The sequence below is a fragment of the Antechinus flavipes genome, chromosome 3 (assembly GCF_016432865.1).
Source record: "Antechinus flavipes isolate AdamAnt ecotype Samford, QLD, Australia chromosome 3, AdamAnt_v2, whole genome shotgun sequence".
In the NCBI taxonomy this organism is placed as follows: domain Eukaryota; kingdom Metazoa; phylum Chordata; class Mammalia; order Dasyuromorphia; family Dasyuridae; genus Antechinus; species Antechinus flavipes.
Window position 1 is genome coordinate 270206602 of NC_067400.1, and position 20526 is coordinate 270227127.

Genomic DNA, 20526 nt, shown 5'->3' on the forward strand with positions numbered 1-20526 from the left:
GATGAATGTGGGAGGGCATGTGGGAAAACTGGGACACTGATACATTGTTGGTGGAACTGTGAACAGATCTAACCATTCTGGAGAGCAATTTGGAACTATGCTCAAAAAGTTTTCAACTGTGCATACCCTTTGACCCAGCAGTGTTTCTATTGGGCTTATATCCCAAAGAGATCTTAAAGGAGGGAAAGGAACCTACATGTGCAAAAATGTTTGTGGCAGCCCTCTTTGTAGTATCAAGAAACTGGAAACTGAGTGGATGTCCATCAATTTGATACTGGGTGAATAAATTATGGTATATGAATGCTATGAAATATTATTGTTCTATAAGAAACGACCAGCAGGATGATTTCAGAGAGGCTTGTAAAGACCTACATGAACTAATGCTAAGTGAAATGAGCAGAACCAGCATATCATTATACATGGCAACATGAAGACTATATGACAATCAATTCTAATGGACGTGGCCCTTTTAAACAATGAGATGATTGAAACCAGTTCCACTTGTTCAGTTCATCTACACCAAAGAGAGGGCTCTTGGTAATTGAGTGTGAAACATAACATAGCATTCTCACTCTTTCTGTTGTTGGTTGCTTGCATTTTTTTTTCAGTTTTTCTTTTCTTTTCTTTTTTTTTATCTTCTTGATCTGATTTTTCTTATGCAACAAGATAACTTATTATGGGCCAGAACTCAGAACTCTGAAACAAGGATTCTTGCAAGATGTTAAGTCTGTGGAATTGATAAAGACAATGGTTATCTAGCTTAGCATGGTGCTTAATAGTTCTCTAGTTCAATATGTGTACTTAGTACTAAATATAATTCCACAAGATTAACACCTATGATAATGGAGTGTATAACAGCCAGTAAGGACTGAACTAGATTCATTCCATCTTTGGTCAGGGTCTTGGTGGCTTTCCTGGGGGACAGAGAGGCTGGGAGACAGAGATAGAGAAGACAGAGGACTGGAGGCAGGAGTTCAAGCTCTCAGAGCCAAGGAGAAAGATTCATTCCATTTTCATCAGCCTTGTGGTGGCTAGCCTTGTGGTGGCTAGCCTCACCTCCTGCACTTTTCCACTGAAACCATGACTCCAACTCAGGAAAGCCGCTAAGAAAGGAAAAAAAAAAAAAAAAAAAAACTAGCTGGGTCCCAGGCAAGGAAACTATGTTATGAAAGAGATAATAAAGGATTTGGACTTCCACACCTGGCTATTCTTTATTCTTGTGGTGATTACTCTGCTAAAAAAAAAAAAAAAAGTTGCCTCAGAGACCTTCAGAAAACTACCAAGAACATTATAATAACTATATAAATATGTATACATATATTGGATTTAACATGTATTTCAACATATTTAATATGTATTGTACTACCTGACAGCTAGAGGAGGGGGTGAGGTGAAGGAGGGGAAATTTTGGAACAAAAGGTTTTGCAAGGATCTGTGGTGGAAAAATTATGCATATGTTTTATAAATAAAAAGCTTTTTAAAAAAGAAGTATGCACAATGTTCTGTGCAGAATAGGCAAATAAAAGAATTAGTGTGGCATCTATATTCAGGCTGAATTGAAGAGAGATGAGAAATCTGAGGCAGGGATATCATTCAAGAGGTTCTTGTATTTTATATCCAGTGTCTCTGATAGAGGTGTTATTTCCAAGATATACTGGAAATTGATTCAAAGTTATAAGCTTTCAAGCCATTCCCCAACTGATAAATAGCCAATGGCAGTTCTCAGGAGAAGAAATTCAAGTTAAGTACAGCCATATTCTTCTCCCAAATCACCAACAATTTGATAAATGGAAATTAAAGTAACTAAGCTTCCATTTCATACCTATCATATTGAAAAAGTTTACCAAAAAAAAAAAAAAAAAAAAAAAAGAAAAGAAATTCACAAATGTTGGAAAAACAGACATATGGATAAACTGATTAGTGATAGCCATTCTGCAGAACAATGAAGAACTTGAATATTACTAAACTGTGTATAATAATTGATCTCAAAAGTGTAGTTGGGTATCATCTGAGGCACAGTTGAACAAATTAACATTAAGTAAAAAGAATGGAATACTTTGGTGCTGTAAGAAAAGAAGGAAGAGATAGATTCAAAAAAATAAGCAAACAACAACAACAACAAAAACTTGAAAATGAATCATATGATATAATACAGCCAGGAGAACAATTTACACACAGGCACCAACACTATAAGAATGAGCCCTTTTAATCTCTCATCTATGGTAAATTCCATCTATCATCTGAAAAAGATTCTAAATATCTGAAAGAAACAATTTGAACATTGTTAAAAAGGAATATATTTTGCATATTATTATTTATTATGCATATGTATTACAATTGTGAGAATGAGAGAAAATAAATACTTGTGAATTAAAAAAATAAAAATAAAAGAGCCTATTGCCATAGTTTTTGGGTGAAGGATTTTGAGAGTCTGAGCTAGGGTACTCTACTTGTCAGTAAATAATAATAATAATAATTAATAAAGATCAAAATCATTTTGTGCAAGGAGAATGGAGATAATCAAGAACTGATTTGAAAAGTTGGTTAGGAGTAGAGAATGGCTCTTTAAAACTCAGGTCTTTTCTAATTCTGACATGTGATATTTCTCATGTGATAGACATACCTAAAGAAATATCTTCTTTTGGGTGAGAAGTCAATAAGCATGGCAGTTTTTTCCTCTCTTAAATATGGAAGAATTTCTCTTTAAGTGTGAGCTTATTTAAAAACCACCCCAGGTTTCTAGCAATCTGTTGTTTTGTTATTGTTGTTGTTGTTTATTTTTTGATTTTTTGATTTTTGCCTTTTTTGTTTGTTTAGGTTTTTTTTTTTTTTGGGGGGGGGGGTGGTAAAGAGACTCAGAGAGGGAAGTTCTGTTTTCTCCAATTCTTCTGGGATATATTGCCCTAGTGGACATCACTCAACTTGAGATGAGGAAAGTGTCAGACCTGGCTACACATAAACCAAATGAAAATTGTATTTGATGTTTTTACCTATAATTTATTTACTTAAAGACTTTTATAATCTTGTATAATGTTGAAGGGACAAAGGTTCTGAACAAAATGATTTTAAACAATGACAACCAAAATATTCCTTTGATCTAGAAAAGAAAAAAAATAACATGAAAGAGAAAAGAGAAACAAAGAAGTAACAGACATCATTTGTTGTCCATCTCCATCATCATATTCTTTTGTTTACTCTTCCCAAATGTATTACTTTCCAGTATGTATTACTCACTTACTATAACTACCAATTCAATATAGGCCTTTTTCATTTTACAGCTGAATTTTTACAAATATGAGACTAGTCTTAGTGCCTCTATCTGTTTCCTGAAATAATCTCCTGTCCACAAAATTTGTTAGGCACTTGCTACAAGGACTCTAGACTGGGCCTCCTCTTATTTTTTATATCCATTCTCCTTATTTCATCAGCTCTCCTTCATTCAATATGCATTAGTTGCCATTTGGAATGATTTGGAATTGTAATTGTAATTTGGAATTTAGAATATAGATCCAAACATCTAGAATGAATCTCTCTCCTAAACTTCAGATCCCTAATCCCAACTTCCTGTTTGATGCCTCCTTTTATATGCCCTTTATCTTCTCAAGTTCAATATACCCTATATTGAAACTCATATATTTCCTTTTAAATTCATCTTTTCATATATATACATATATATAATTTTGAATTCATCTTTTCATGTATATATATGTAATTTCTCCTAAAGGTACCATCATCACGTCAGTAAGCAAAATTCATAATTTTTGAGTCATGCTTGATTTTCCCTCATCAACTTTAGCTCTACAATAAATTCCCATGCAGACATTTATCTATGTTCTCATAATTTCTGCATGGGGTCAGTTACCATTGCTACATGAGGCTTACTTCTGTGTATCCAGGTCTCATTCCTTCCTTTGCGCTTTGGGCACATATCAGCAATTCCTTTTTAGACATCTCTCCTGGATATTTGGATATCAACATAATCAAAAGAGATTGTATAACTTTGAAATAAAACATATTCTTGTTCCTAATTTCCTTAATTTGATAAGGGTGCTACACATATCTAGTCACTGTGAGAAGGTTGTAGGGTATGTTCAAGAAAGAGCAGTATTTTGGAATGAGCGCTGCTGAGTCCTTGACAGAGCTGCTTTCCACCTTTGGTGTCCCCCTGACCCACCTAACTCTCCCTTGTGGCTCCAAGAAGCCATAGCATGCACAGTGGCAAATGTTTTGGCGGATGAGTTAAAGTATGCTTTGAGTAACCAAGGTGTCTCAAACCCTCCACTGAATAAGATACTATCTACCACAAGCATGTAAAGACTTCCCCTTGTGGAATGTGCAGGTGAAGCAAGTGTTATGGAGTACTTAAAGTTGGTTAGGTGTCAAAGACATGAAGGTTATCCACTGCATCTCAAGACATCACCAATAGTCTTGACTCTGTCCTGCCACTGGACAGTGGTGACTCAAGAGAGTGAGGCCAAAGAATTTGTGTACTTCTTTCACTTAAATCCAATTTATGCACAAATCAAAAGATATCACCATACCATTTGACCATTTCTTCCTATAACATGTCTAATATAGTGATTTTATTTTGGTCCTCTTCAAGAACAATCCAGTTGAGACCAAACACTCAGTGAGAAATAATTCATTTGTACACCTACTCTATTCCAATCAGTATTAATCAGTTTGATGGAATCATATCAATGTTCTGTATATAAGACTCCAGAGTTGTGAGCTGCAAATTTTAACTTCACTTGTTTAATCATAAGAAGTTAATTAGAAGCTGTCTACCCTTGTTTTAGTTTGTCATGGTGACCAAGCCTAGCATGGCAGAGATTACAACTACATGGAAAGTCCTCCAAAATAATTTTGTACCTCCTGACCAATCTCTTGTCCAATAGGAACAAGTGACCATCATATGACCACTAAAGTGACTGTGATAGTTTGTACTTTTCGCTCCTGGCCAAACTAAGAAGAAGCCCGTTCATTCTGTGTGGAGATGTTCTTTGCTTCACCCAACTTGTGACCCTGCTGACATATTATTTTGCTTATTTTAGCTTATGAACCACATGTCAATCAATGGAATTATCCTGTATTTGTATATAGCTGTTCTTGAATGACTGGACATCTAGTCCTATAAAAATAGTGCCTTGGAAAGAGGGGACATCTCAGATCATGAGGAAGACGTGAGGTGCACTTCAAAAAAAAGGACCATAAACCAATAAAGTGCCACTGGCTCAGAGCTCTGCCCTAATCTTTTTTTATTGCAGGCCAGATAATTTAATCCACCTATCACCTAAATTTTAATCCATCCTTCAGAAAGCTGTCAACTTATTATAATTCTATGCTATACCCTTGGTCTCTGTTCCACAGTCTTCAATGACTTCCTTTTGATTCTACATTAGAAGAGTTTCTTCTGGGAAATTGACATAGCTATGCAGTCATATTCCCATCTCCCCAGATATTTTTAATATTATTCTGCTCCATTCATTCTATATTTCTGCCAAACTAGACTACTTAGCTTTTCCCTAAATTTGCCATTTGGCAAAGGAGATTTGGAATTTCCCTTCTTTTTTCCTTTGTACATGCCACTTACATTCCTAGAATTCACTTTTTCTTTAAGTATCTAGAGTCACAGCTTTCTTCACTGTTCAGTGAAGTTGCCACATCCTAAAAGTTATTTTTCTTATCTTGGCTTGACCTAATTTTTTTTTCAGCCAGTTATATATCACATACTTCTTACCCACACTTAGTAGAATTTATGTTTGATGGTAAGGGCTGCCTTTTTTTCATTTTTTTCCTCAATATCTAGCAAATTATATTACACTTGATAAACATGAGCTTTATCTACAAGATCTGACTTTTTTTATTTGTTGAATCAAAAGTAATCATCCTGGTACTATACTGTTATGTTTATCATTATAATCCAAGTATTTTCCTCTATTTTCTAGTGTAAATAGCCACTATGGCACAGAAAGAGATAATATTATATATGGAAGGAATCATACTGAACATGTAGAACAACCTACTCATTTCTACAAATTAGGAAACCGAGGTCCCAAAATGGATATTAATCAATTAATCAACAAGCATTAATTAGAGGCAGCTGGATGGAACAGTGGGTGGAATTCTGTCCTTAGAGTCTGGAAGTCCTAAGTTCAAGTGCATGCTCAAATTCTTATGAGATGAATGATCCTGGTCAATGCTAATGATAATTGCTCATTATCTCCCAGGGTTATTTTAAGAATCGAATCAAATGAAATAAAGTTTGTAAAGCACTTAACAGAGTGCCTGGCACATAGCAGGTGCTATATAAATGCCAGTTATTATTATGTTTGTTATTAGTCCTCTATGTGTCAAGCGCGGTACTAATTTTCAGGTAAAAACAAACAAACAAAAACCAACAATCATGAAATGATTCCTGCCCTCAGTAACAATATATTTCATAAGGAATGATTTTCCTAAAAATATTCAGGAAATCAGTGACAGAACTAGTAATCAAACTCAGGTTTGCAGGACCCTAATAGATTTTTTCCACTCATTTTCTCATTATTCTCCAGAGGCTATGCCTTTATTTTAGCTTATTTTCCTCTTATTTTATTCTATCTTTTATTGTTGCTATTTCTCTCCTCTCATCCATTCCATGCATAAATATTGCCAATTGAATAGAGACCATTTTAAACCAATACTGAAAAACTTCTGCAAACCATATGAATTTCTCTTTTAGTCCTTTGACTCCTATACTACTTTATATCTCATTTAATTAATTCTCTTTGTATTAGATTTAGTGGGCTAGTCTATTATTAACTGGATTATAATGTCATTTGTCAGAGTGTGTCATTGTCAGCCTCAACATCAACATCAAGGGATTATACTACCCCCACAGGGGAAGAAACATCTTTGAGAAGTAATAGCTTGATTATTTGAATCCTTTAAGCGAACATCAGTAAATCACCAGTATGTTTTCTGGCTGAGATCATTCTTTTGAAGGTTTGAGTTAGACTAGACACTTGCTGAGATCTCTCCAATTCTGACATTCAATTTTTTATGAAGTATTTCTATTTCCTATTTATCTTTGTGATACTTTTATTATTTTTAAAAATTCCCTTCTAATAGTAGTAAATTTGCATTATAAAAATTGTGAATGAATGAAATGAAAGAAGCCCTTATCTGAGTTTTTTTTTAAAGCTTACGATTAGTTCTGCCCAATTTAGCACCTACTAATAATGTGATTTAATATTTTTCAGTTGTTTCATATGCTACTTGGAATTTGGAGTATTTTCATCCATGGTAGTAAAGGTGAATAGTTGGGATATTCCTCTTTCGGGGCAGTCCTATAGCTCATCTTATTTTACTCATATATTCTTAATGAATTTGTAAGTTCATCAAAGAAGCAAGAGACAATAGAATAATATGTATATGATATTTATTGATTAGTTAATAATGGTAGCATTTGGGGAAATTTTAAAATATACAGCACTGACATTAAGTTCAAATGTGACCTCAGATAATTAGTAGCTGTACGCCTGGGGCAAGTTATTTTACTCCAATTGCCTCAAAAACCAAAACAAACAAACAAATCAAAACCCTTCTCTCCTAACCCTAGTCTGCTCTGCTTGTGATTCTCAGGGCAAGAAGAAGATGGCTTCAGTCTCCTAGTTTTTATTTATTTATTTTGCATATCTCATTTCAATACAGTATGGCTATGGATGTTGCAAAGATCCTGAAGAAAATAGAGGAATATATGTCCTGAGGACAAGAACTATGCAACCTTTGTCTTTATATCCCCAGCACTTAATATATAGTAAGCATTTCATTAATGCTTATTGATGGACTGAATGAATACTGATCAGGATGTGGACCAGGGGATCAGTGTCTGCAACTTTAATGCATGTTAAATAAATGTGTAGTGTGGGTTTCATTTTTAAATTTGAAGCTATTAGCATATTGAGAACCACATAATTTGTGGATATAACATTTATGTCATGTCTCAGGGGTCATGTATTTTTTGAATATATTTAGAGGTGTAGATGCCAGTAAGCCTTGTTTCTGTTTGATATTTTGATCCATAGATATGGAACACATTCTTTCAGAGATCTTATTTAGCATCATTTAGAATCATAGAATTAGAATATACAAAATTATTCAAATATTCTTTTATCTTAATTACTATCCCGCACCTGCTCACCTATTCACAGGCAACAGAATCTAGTTAGTGTGGAACAGAAGTATTGCATCTATTACAACAATACTTATTAATAAGTGCAAAGCAAGTACATTTTAAGATTGTAACAATTTATATTTCATTTTCTCTTACAGAAAGTATTACTTAATGATTATTCTATGAAGGGACATAATAAAAAGACATAACTAATACTTAAGAAAGCCTTTTCCTTTAGTCACAATATTATATATCTTTTTTATTATTTTTCCAATCTAAACTAATCACTTAATATTGTCAATCATCTAATACTTTTTTTCTTACTGATGTAGATTTTCCTCCCTTAAGAAAATTTAGACTTAAATTTTATTAACTAGCATTTCAAATGAATTTTATTTCTAAAGGAAGCAACAAGGGATTTCTTTGAATATTGAGTTACTTTGTTATAATAAAAATTAGAATGGCATGCACTGTATAATGAAATCAAAAGATGACCAACAGCTTCCTTATTAACCAGCAAGCCAAAATAGTACAGTAGTGAGAGTACTGCACTCCATGCTTCTTAAATACAGGATTGTTGTCTCTCCTCACATACAAACATACACATGTTTGTTACACATACAAACTCACACACACATGCATATACACATTCATATATATATACAGAGAGTTAATTTTGTTGTTCAGTCATTTCATAGCATCTATGTGATACCATTTGAGGATTTTTTTGGCTAAGGTTTGCCATTTCCTCCTTCAGTTTCTTTTACAGGTAAAGAATTAAGGAAAACAGATTTAAATTATTTCTTCAGGGTCAGACAGCTTCTGAAGCCAAATTTGACTTTAGGGACTTAAGTTCTCCTTAGTCCCAGCCCTGTGTTATATTCATTGCAACACCTAGATATATTTTGCAAAGTAAATACTTGGTTATCAATTTGGTGAACAGAATTTGGGAGAAGAAAGCAGGTGTTTTCATTTTCAGCACCAAAATCTACCATTAAGTACATGATCTTCAACATTTAACTTCTATGTGCCTCAATACCTTTATTTGTAAAATGTAAAAGTAAAATACTTTACTCAATCATTTTTAAAAGTCCTTGCAGATAATTGCAGATCTTCAATGATTTCTTGGGAACATCTACTGTGCAAATCAAATCAAAATTATTCAAATTCTACACTGAAATATTTTTACTTGTGCTCAACTTGTTTGTTTTAATATCAAAGAAAATGGCATTTTTGTTGTTAGCAAATAAATTTAAGAAAGTGTATGTGAATAGGAAAGAAGTTTTAGTTTTACCTGAAACTTAAATTGATTTTCCCCAAAAAAGTTTCTATTCTTCTATTTAAATGAGTAACTCCTCCCCAAAGACACATATTCTTCTTATAGCTCTCTATTGTAACTTTCTCTTACTTATACTAAACTCTGGATTGTTTGAATCATCAATTTACGACTTTTGATTGGATCTCAAGGGAAGCAAATTAATATTTGTATTCTCTGGATATATAATTCATGCACAAATCATTCTAAGCATGCATTTGCATGTCAGTCAGGAAAAAAAAAGACAGCAAGTGCATTTGAATTGAAAGAAAAGAAGCTTTTGAAAATGTATTATTGATAAGGATTAACAAAATTCTATGATTTTGGGGAATATATTTAGGCATTCTTATTAAAACTTTTCACAACAATCCTGTATTTAAGAAGCATGGAGTGCAGTACTCTAACTACTGTACTATTTTGGCTTGCTAGTTAATAAGGAAGCTGTTGGTCATCTTTTGATTTCATTATACAGTGCATGCCATCCTGGAAGCAGAGCCTTATATGTAGAGTTCATGGACAGTCCTATTATGGGAAACCAACTTGTTTTGAGGGAAGCCCAGCTGACTGCTTCTGCGCAGCTCCTGGAATTTGAAACATCTAGGGACCTCTACGGAATCCTGGCATCAGTTACTACATCGACTGACTCTTAGGGAGTTAGGCTCACTCATTCTCCCCTTCAGGATTCAGATCGTAGAAGCAGTTAATTTCATAGATAAACTTAAAAAAAAAACAGAGAGGACTTTATTTAATTTTTTTTTAATTTTCTGGAAGGCTACTTTGGTTTCTTATTATTATCTGGCCTAAGTCTGAAAAACGTACTGGAGTACATTTCATTAAGATATTCACTGCTGCCTTGATATTTTTATTTTTGCCCAAATGATTTGGTATGAAGAAGTAGAAGATTGTTGTAAGTATAAATAAACTAAAAGTTTTACTTTTTTATTATTATTGTGTTTTGATGTAACTTTAAATATGCCTAATATTACAAGAAAAATATACGCTCATGAAAGGAAATTAGATAGGAAGTAATTAGTCAATATAAGTGCACTTGTACTATATACAATAATGAATATATACACATATACAAATATAATTACATATAGATAAATATGCTGAATTAAGAAAACTTACATTGTAGAAAGAAATTCATCCTATATATAAATGGTGTTAAATACCTTTGTGTTAAAAGTAGTAGTTAGGTGTTCTTATTTGCATCATGTTTTTTGTTCCTACACATTATATTCTAGGGCTATTTTATTTTTGTTTTCACTTATATTTATTGTTCTCTGTGTATATTTATTTATCTAATTTTATGTATTTGTGTGAGGATTTGTTCTATTATAGTTATCTGTCATATTCCTAGTTAATGCTAAGAACTATCTTTGAAAAAGGGGAGGAAGAGTCTAGGATAAAACTATATTTGTTATAACTAATATAAGATGAGATGGATTAGAAAGAATGTAATGGAAAGATTTATTCAGCTTTCTCCTATTTTACAAGATAATTTACCATTCATCATTTTAAGACATTGTCTTCTACTTCCACTTCTAGGTAGTACTCAAGTATGAATTGTTTTAGGTATGAAAAAATACCTTCTGGATTGAGGAAATATCTTAGAACTTGGCAGGGGGATAACTATATTTAGTAGTAAAGTTAGCTTAAAATACTATTCATGTTTTATATCTATGGTGACTAAGCTCTTTTTACTCAGACAGTGTTGGTTTGCCTCTATTCCAAGACCAACTCTTTAGCATCTTTATTTTGAAACAAATCATGACCTCTAGGGCATTTAAGACTTTTATTGCAACATGCAAGTAAAAGAAATATATATATATACATATATATATATATATATATATATATATATATATGAGAAAAATCTATTTCAAAGATATGGGCTGACTCAGTTCCTTAAGAGATATGTGTGGCTGTTTTTCTTGTATCTTAATTCTTATGGATCTAAGATTATCACCATTTTACAATATATGGGAAGACTGTGACTATATTTAGGAGGGGGAATAAGTTTAGTAATTTCAGTAACTGTTCACCAATTTCAAGGAAAGAAAAAAGTTTTACTGAGAAAATTTTGTGGAAAGGAATGAATTATTTTATATCAATAGCTCCTGGTTTTGGAATATATATGTTTGATTATTTCTTTATTATTCTAAGTTGTGTTAAAATCACCAAGGTTATGTTCCAGTGTAATTTTTTTTCTCTCTTGAGTTCAATTAATTTCAATAATATATGTGTATATTTGCATATGGTACAGATATCATGGTGCTTAATCTTTGATAACATATCTAAATACATTTTTTTGTATTAGATGATCTTAAAAATATTTAGAGGAAAAATAAAAAGAGAATTGTATTCATTTTCAAAAAGAAAGGCATGACTTATAGGCCTGCATTTATGAGTCTTATAATCTCTGATAACTCTGATACAATTATAAAACTTAAATACATAATTATTAGAGTATGAAAGAAACAGGAAAATTTATATCATTTACTTTATCCAAAAGTGGAATAAATTCCAGTGAGAGGTTAATTTCGCCCTCAGTAGAATTCTTCAAGTGTACTCTGAATGACTTTTTGGGTTTGTTGTGTGGAGAGTATTGATAGGTACAAATTTGTCTGGATGCCACCTGAGGTTCCTTTTAAATCTAAAACTATGTGATTTACTCATTTAAAGCATGAAAGGATTTTAAGTTCCATGTAAACCATCTTTACCATACTATGAATGAGGAAATTGGAGCCAGAGAAATTATGCCACTTGCCTAAAGACATACTGTATTTGGAAGAGCCAGGTTTTAAATGCAGGTCTTTGATTACAGATCCAAGGCTCCTTATAGACTTGTGTGGCTATAATATAGTATTATTCTTATTATTGGTGAAGCTATTGTAGATGCTCTATTTAAATGTTTAAAACTGTGATCATTAGAAAAAGTAAGAAAGTACTTTAACATTTAAACCAACAGTTCAGTGTCTTAGAGGATGCACTGTTTAATGTTGATGATAACATTTGACATTCATAAAATTAAACGAGGAAAGTCATGACATATGATTTTCCATAAGAACATATGACTATTTTGAATCTCAAGATTGTCTTTCTTTTGAATATAGAATGAGAGATAGAATATCATGCTATAGTTTTACTGAACTATTCCAAGGGTAATAGACAGAACTATACTGTCAATAAGACTGATACCCAGTTCAATCTGCTATGTAGCATGCCTTTGTATTTTATTTTCCTAACTTCATAATCTTATCAGGACTGAATACAAGATGATCTTCACTCTCATTATCTATTACAGATTCTACTTATCTATATACATATAATAATTTTAAACAAGTATATAGAGATGAGTTCAAGTTTACAAAGTACTTTACATATTCAATTTTATAAATCTGTTTATATGTGTACAAATCTGTTTATGTATATAAACATATATATGTTTATATATACATATCTATCTGTATATAAATATATGTGTATATGTATATCCATAGTTATGCATACATACATATATGTATAGAAACAGGGAAAGAGAGAGTAACATAATAGGTTTAGGAGAATTTTGTGGATTTAAGAATAACATACAGAGGATACCTAATTTTGTTGTTATTCAATATGTCTAACTGTGATTATATTTTGGGTTTTCTTGGAAAAGATATTGGAATGGTTTGTCATTTCCTTCTTCAGCTCATTTTATAGGAGAAGGTAAGGAAGTAAAGAAGATTAAATGATCGTCTCTGAGTACCAAAACTAACAAGTGTCTGAGGCCAATTTGAACTCAGGAATATAAATCTTCCTTATTCTAGACCCAGAGCTATACCCCCTACACCATCTAGCTGCTCTCCAAAGTAAACCTACTTTTTAAGTTGTGTGCTTAAGGGGAAAGAGTTTAGTAGATTCTAATACATAATCATTACTTATTAACTAGGTACACATTCTTAAATGAAGACAAATATGAAGTAGAATATCTCTTTCTGGCTTGGAGTACCAAATGCTCATTTGAAATACATTAAAATCTGTATTCAAAGTCACTGGTCATATGTTTAAAAAAAACTAAAATTTTTATCCACAGTTGAAGTTTAATAAGAGAGATAATGAAACCTTTGTTCTTTAGGAAAGTCATGCATTTTGTTTTATTTTAATCTTTCACTTTATCACTGGAATAATACAAAGTAATTTTCTTGTCCCTCCTCTTTGCACCCTCTTTAGTATTTTTTTGGTTTATTAAGATGATTTATCATAACTTTTATTAAGCTACTGTTTGTCTCATTATCTCATACACAATATCTTGAAAGGTAAATGCAATACTAAAATGTGTAGACAAGGGCATAGATTTATGGTTTCTTTGGTATTTCTTTAAGGGGTTCCCAGTGTGAAAACTTCTGCTGATGCAATCGAGAATGTCCTTTGAAATTTAATCTTTCAAAGTTGCCTAGAATATTGACAATTTTATCATATACCCCAAATAACAGATTTGTCATTTAACATTAACATTAACATTAACAAAAGGTCTCTCTGATTCTGAGGGTAACTTTCTAAACAATATAGTATAGAAATTTAGTAATAGCTAATGTTGATATTGTGCTTCAGCATTTACAAAGCACTGCACAAAAATTATTTTATGTGATCAACACTCTAAGGTAAGTTTTATCATTGAATCCTTTTAATAGCTAAGAAACTGATATTAATAAATGGTTAAGTCATTTGTCTAGGAAAAAGCAGCTGGAAAATATCTGAGGCTGGATTATGAAACCAGGCCTTCTTCACTTCAAGATCAATATTCTGTTCACTATGTCATGAATAGCAATATAAATACTTTATTTAAAATCTACTGTGATGGTAGCTATAGATTTGGATACACACACATACACATGTATGCATATATACATATTTTAAGATTAAAGATTTTGCTCAAGATTCCTTACATAGAAAAAGTAGTCTGGAGCTTACCTGAACTTATCTCCAACTCTTAAATTCTGTGACTTTCTAATTTTTCCTTTTTTAATGATCTCTCTTGCTATCTTCTCCTTAAAATAGGATTTTTCCCTGTAGTTCATACTTAGTCATACAGAAAGAAAAAATAAACCAATGATTATATCTGACCTTGAAGACAAAGTGATAGAAGTGTTACTTTGTCTGCTTTGTTTATTATAAAACAACTTCTAAAGTAAAGTTGGTACCAATTCTTTAAAATAATAATGATATTGCCCTTCTATGACAGCCTTCAACTTAATGCTGTTTACAAAGTAGGGTGAATATAAGATGATTAGAGTTTATCATTTCTGCTTTTTATTCTGAAAACATACATTGATTGAAATGATGAGGAGTTCACTTAATAGATGTGGTTCAGTGATTTCAGATATACTAAGTATGCAATTTGAAGGCAAGCCAGGACACAATAAGAAGGAACAATGATGTCCTTGGTTTATTTTTTACCCAGCACATTCAGGTTTTGATTGGATTCAGAGTGAGGCAACAGTTTTCTTTTTTCACAAGGAACTGCTCCAAGTCCTTGGAGGCTTGCATTCTCTTTATCAAAGGAGCTAGTTCATATTGGAGCATTTTGTTGTGAAGGTCATAGGCTGCAGTGTAGGAGAGAAGAAACATTTCTTTCTAGGACTCAACCAAGTACTAGCCTGACATTTCATGAGAATGATTGCATTAGGGAACTTTTGGAGAGATTTAATACAAAGTAATTTGTGGATCTGGGGAGTAGAAATGAAAAGACTGTAGTTCACTTGATAACTGTGTAACACTATATCATAATGCACTATGATATCATTATTATGGGACTCGATTTCCCCACTTATAAAATAATGGTTTGGATTTAATGTCTTTAAGTCAGCTTAGATCCATTGCCTTATATTGTAGGCATTTGGTAACAGGACTCCTCAATGATTTCTTTTCCCCTCACTGTCTTTATGTTTATTTTAAACCAGCTTCTCTGTGATTTGTCCTGGGCCTCAGCTGCTGGCATCCGCCTGTTATTCTCAGTAACATCCAGTATCCACAAAACAGGTGTTAGTAAAAGTCTGTTGTGGGATCAAGTCACCCTTCCCCCAATTCTGCCCTCCTTTTGCTTCCTTTTCTGCTCTCCCCCTTTCTCATTCCTATGAGTATTCACCCACTTCTGGTAATGCCATCTTTAAAAAAATAAAATAAAATAGCTGTTTTGTTATTATAAAATAAATTTTATTGTAAAATAAAATTACTTTTAAAAATGAAGTAACTGTCATTTTAGAGTCTCAATGAAATATATAATAAATGTATTTAATAATGGCTATAAATATTTGAAAAGAAGTACTGCCAAGTTCTGATTCTCCTACTTGTTATGTGTTTTCAATTTCTTCATCTGTAAAATGATGAAGTTATCATAGTATGGATTATGTTCTTATGAAATATTTATTCTCTTTTGTTTTACTTTCCACAATATAAATACAAACATAAAAAGTCGAAACTTCCGTGATATTTTTATTAATTAACCTTATAAAAGAAGGAATAGAAATAGAATATAGAAATAGAAATCTAACAGAAATCTACTGTTATATCTGAACTCAAAAATAATGAGTGAAAATCTCTAGGGAATATTATGTACATATTTTATGTGGGTGTCATATATATGTATATGTGTGTACGTATGCATATATGTGGGCCATGCCAACATTGAAAGAAAAAAGAAAATTGATTTATGAAGTTGCAAACCAACTACAGACATATCACAGTTTGGTTCTAATCCATTTAATAATATGCTGGATGCTAATACTGTGGAATGAGTTTTTCATTAAGAGTTTACAGAGTTAAAAAGGATGCTTATTTATGAAATGCCTATCATAATTATTGGTGCTTTTGGATCTGTCTTATAGAAGTCCCAAACCTATATTCACAGCTATCATTATTCACATATGCAAAAATAATTTAATATTTCATCTCAAGGCTATTTAACCACCCCAGTTTATCTGTAACTTTTAATTATTTGAGCTCTCTAATCACAGATAATTTGATTTTTTTTAATGAATGATTATCTATTGAGCCCATAATAGACATATGATCTCATTTTGTGCATAAGAAGGCTGTGCCATTATAAGGCAACTATCTAAAAGCCTTCACATATCTGTTTCTCTGTTTCAGATCCCTCTCTTTACCCAGCTGCTTCTACTCAGTAAGGCTGATATCAAGACTATAAATGGACATAAACATCAGTTGCTTTTTGCTCATTCTTGGCACCATTTAAAAAAAAATTCACACACAGCTTGTCTCCTCCCTTATCAGCTTTCAGCAGCAGTAGTTCTCTACCTCTGACTTAAAGGGCAGATGAGCTCGCTCCTACAAATGTGGATTTCAATCCTCTGAAACTGTGAAAGGACGTATGAAATAGTAAAGGAAGTCAGAGTGCAAGCAAGAATTGTAGTATTGAAAAATCAAGGTTTTTTCATATATGACAAATTTCCATCATTTTTTAAAGACTATATTGATCTTAGGAGTAGCTATATCTTTAAGTATGAATATAAAGCAAAACAGCCTCCACTTCTATGCCTTGGAAGGGGTGGAATCCTTGAACTTCAGCATATTTGGGTGGAAAAGATATTTAAGAGAGATAGAAAAAAGTGGTAAGGGCTCTAAGGAGAGCTTTTGGCCTCTTGGAGGTTAAATAAAGTAAAGGCTTATGGACAGTGCAGACAGCTGGGAACTGTAGATCTAGCTGTGATTGAAGGGCAAGGCAGAAGTTGTCATGTGAACAGCTGCTGAGGAGCCAAGAGATTCCTCAGGATTAAGCCCCACACACCCACTTTGTGCTGGGTAAAGGCAATGCTGTAAAAGCTATCCAAGGTCTATCCTCCAAAGATCTCTGCACTCTGGGGAACTTAGTTTGAATCATATGACAATTTGTGTCACCTACATCACTTATTCAGAAATTAAAGCCTCCAGAGACATTCATTGTGTTGTGGGGTTGGGTGGGGGAGGGCTAAAGGATAATGAGAGGATTTATGGGTAATTTTTTTTTCCTTTTTCAATCACTAATTTATGGACTTTGTGAATGAGTGTACCACTTTCAAAACAGCAAGGACTTCTATTTTTAATTGCTCTCCCCTCCCTTCAAACACTTACTCCACCCTCACAAGGCTATTCCTGGGTGATCTGACTGAAATGTAGCCTTATGTAGAAAATCTTTAATAAATATTTAAATTATGTAATTTATTCAGAATTTTCCTGGGCTTTGCACATCCTAAAAATACATTCTACGGAAATCCCATTTCAACTGACTACCGTATAATGAAATGAGCCTTCAGTGTAAAACATTTATCATAGACTGAATTTCAATTGCTTGGTTGAAGTTGTTATAGAATATGAGAAATCATTCTTTAGAGAATAGTGAATGTGCATAGACATGACAAAGTAGGTGTGCATTTTATTTAACATGCTATTTTAGTTAACATAGGTACTTATTGAAGTAGTGTCTAAAATTTCTTGAGAACCATTAGTAAAATTGATTATTCTTAAATCTGCTAAAGTGGGCAAAATGCTTAGGAAACACACTGACAATTTACCTTAAATACCAGCAAAATTGTGCAGAAGCACTAGGAAGCTCTAGTCATGGATATGTGTAATATCTTGTATGTTCTCTTTCTCATTAGAATATATATGAACCTTGAGGATAGGGGATATTTTTGCTTTTCTGTGTATTCCTCAAAGCTCAACACAGTACTTGTCCCATAATAAACTCATTATCCCCCCGAAACAAAATACTTAACCCTCCCAAAACAAATATATAGACCAGTGGTTCTCAAACTTTTGTTCTCAGTATCTTCATGTTGTTAAAAAAAAAAAAAAAACTATCGAGGATCTGTTCAAAGAGTTTTTGTTCACATGGGTTATATTTATAGCTATTTACTATATTAGAAATAAAAAATAATTTTGAATTTGTAGACCCTCTGAAAAGGTTTCAGAGACCCCAACAATTCTTTGGACTACACTTTGAGAACCACTGATATAGACTATCCACCTTATCTGGAATTATAATGAGGGAAGAGCATTTTGTTGCCCATGAGTACTTATATTCAGGGAGGTTCTACTCCATAGTTATCTGGAAAGTTGTACCTCTGATCTTGAATTCTTCTGCCATTTAGATTTAGAGACATACAGATTTAGGGAGAAAAGGAACAGAGAGATGTAAAAGTAGAATAATAAAGTGTATTATACAAAATTAATTTTAGCAATATTTTTTAAGGCAATTGGGGTTTAGTGATTTGCCCTGGGTGAAGTATCTGAGGTTAGATTTGAACTCAAGTCCTCCTGACTTCAATGCTCTATCTACTACACCATCTAACTACCCCCACTGTGCTATCTAGCTGTCCAGTAATATACTTTTAATAAAAATAAGATTCAATCTCTACCCCATGGGCCTTCTGAAATTAAAAGGGGTAGGTGAAAATATTCAAAATAATTTTAATGTAAATATTATGCTAAGTATACAGGAAAGATTCAAAAGAAAGATATGAAAAATTCAAGAAGGAAGGACCACTTTTAGTTTCCAGATCCTGGAATGGTTTTATGAAAGAATTGTTTCAGAATTGAGTCATAATTGAAAGAAGGATTTCATCAGGCCAAAATGTGTGAGACATTTGGTTTACACATATGATAAAGAGTATTCAAGGGTAAAGAAATGATGAATAATCTAGTCTTGTTAAAATTCAGCATATTACAGAGAACCATGGTTTTGAAACATGTAGTTGTACAAAACATCTATCCACTCGGGATCTCAATTTCCTCATTAAGAAAGCAAAGGAGTTGTATTCAATATCTGTGGATTATATAGTCCAATCCAAGTGTGGATCCTATTATTCTAGGTCAGGATCTATCTTTCTTTCTTTCTTTCTTCTTTCCTTCCTTCCTTCCTTCTTTCCTTCCTTCCTTTCTTTTCTTTCTTTCTTTCTTTCTTTCTTTCTTTCTTTCTTTCTTTCTTTCTTTCTTTCTTTCTTTCTTTCTTTCTTTCTTTCTTTCTTTTCTCTCTTGTTTGTTTGTTTCTTTTCTTCTTTCCATTTTATATTTTATTTATTTGTTTGCTTATTTTCTCCCATGGGTCTATTTTACAAGATAATTAAGACTATGGAAATTTTTGTTAGATATACTGAAGTGCTTTGCCATTTCCATTTTTTACTCATTGTTATTAAGATAAATGGGTCAAAGTGATTTGTCCAAGGTCACACAGTTAATAAGTATCTTAAGCCAGATTTGAACTCAGGAAGATCAATTTTTCTGACACTAAACAGGCACCATATCTACTGTACCAACTAGCTATCTAATGTTTGTAAAAAAAAAAAAAAAAAAAAGACATGGGATTACAGAGGAAACAAAAGATTAATGAAAATAATGTGATTTTTTTTTCCCCATTGAGTTTTTCTCATATCTAAAGCATCAAGAGAACATAAGAGAGGAAGATGAGAGAGAATATCTGGTCACTTAATAAAAATATCAGGCTTAAATGCAATGTTAATGTAGTTGATATTTTCGTCAATCACATGATTATAATGAAAAGAAAGGGTATTAGTCCAGGTCATTTCCAATGCTGAGATCTTATAAGTTCCTCTTCCACACCCCTTTAGTGCATATTTTTTTCTTCCTTTAAGATAGATTTTTTTAATACCCTTTTTTTAAAGTATCACCTAGATTTTCACTTTTCCCTACTTTCAGAGTTCTATACTTTATAATTTTTTTTAAATCATCAAAGCTGATTAATAGATTGAAAAAAAATCTTACATTATTTACAGAGGTCTAAGCTTGTGGACTCCCTACCCCTTCAAAAAAGCAAGGGTGTTATATTGTCTTGGCTCTTCTTTGAAGTCAAGCTTTTGTGCCCTCTCTGTCTTTTTCTAATTCTGACTCTGTCTTTATTTCTCTGTCTCTCTGTCTCTTTTTTTTCTCTTTACACCATTTTTTATTTGGGATTTTAAAAAATACATATAATGAGCATCTGTCAGATGTACAACAATATTTTTGTGATTGCAGAGGATAAAAATAAGAATTTAAATTTATTGGGAAATAT

At 32.5% G+C, this 20526-nt stretch overlaps 1 protein-coding gene across 1 annotated transcript in view; it reads left to right on the forward strand.

The window, feature by feature from the left end:
* The first annotated feature begins 10096 nt into the window (after nucleotides 1-10096).
* DMD (dystrophin) overlaps nucleotides 10097-20526 on the forward strand; it is a 2219276-nt gene continuing 2208846 nt past the window's right edge. The window contains exon 1 of the mRNA XM_051991017.1: nucleotides 10097-10380. Coding sequence (XP_051846977.1) covers nucleotides 10350-10380 — 31 coding nt within the window. The 5' untranslated portion in view covers nucleotides 10097-10349. The remainder of the gene's footprint in view (nucleotides 10381-20526) is intronic.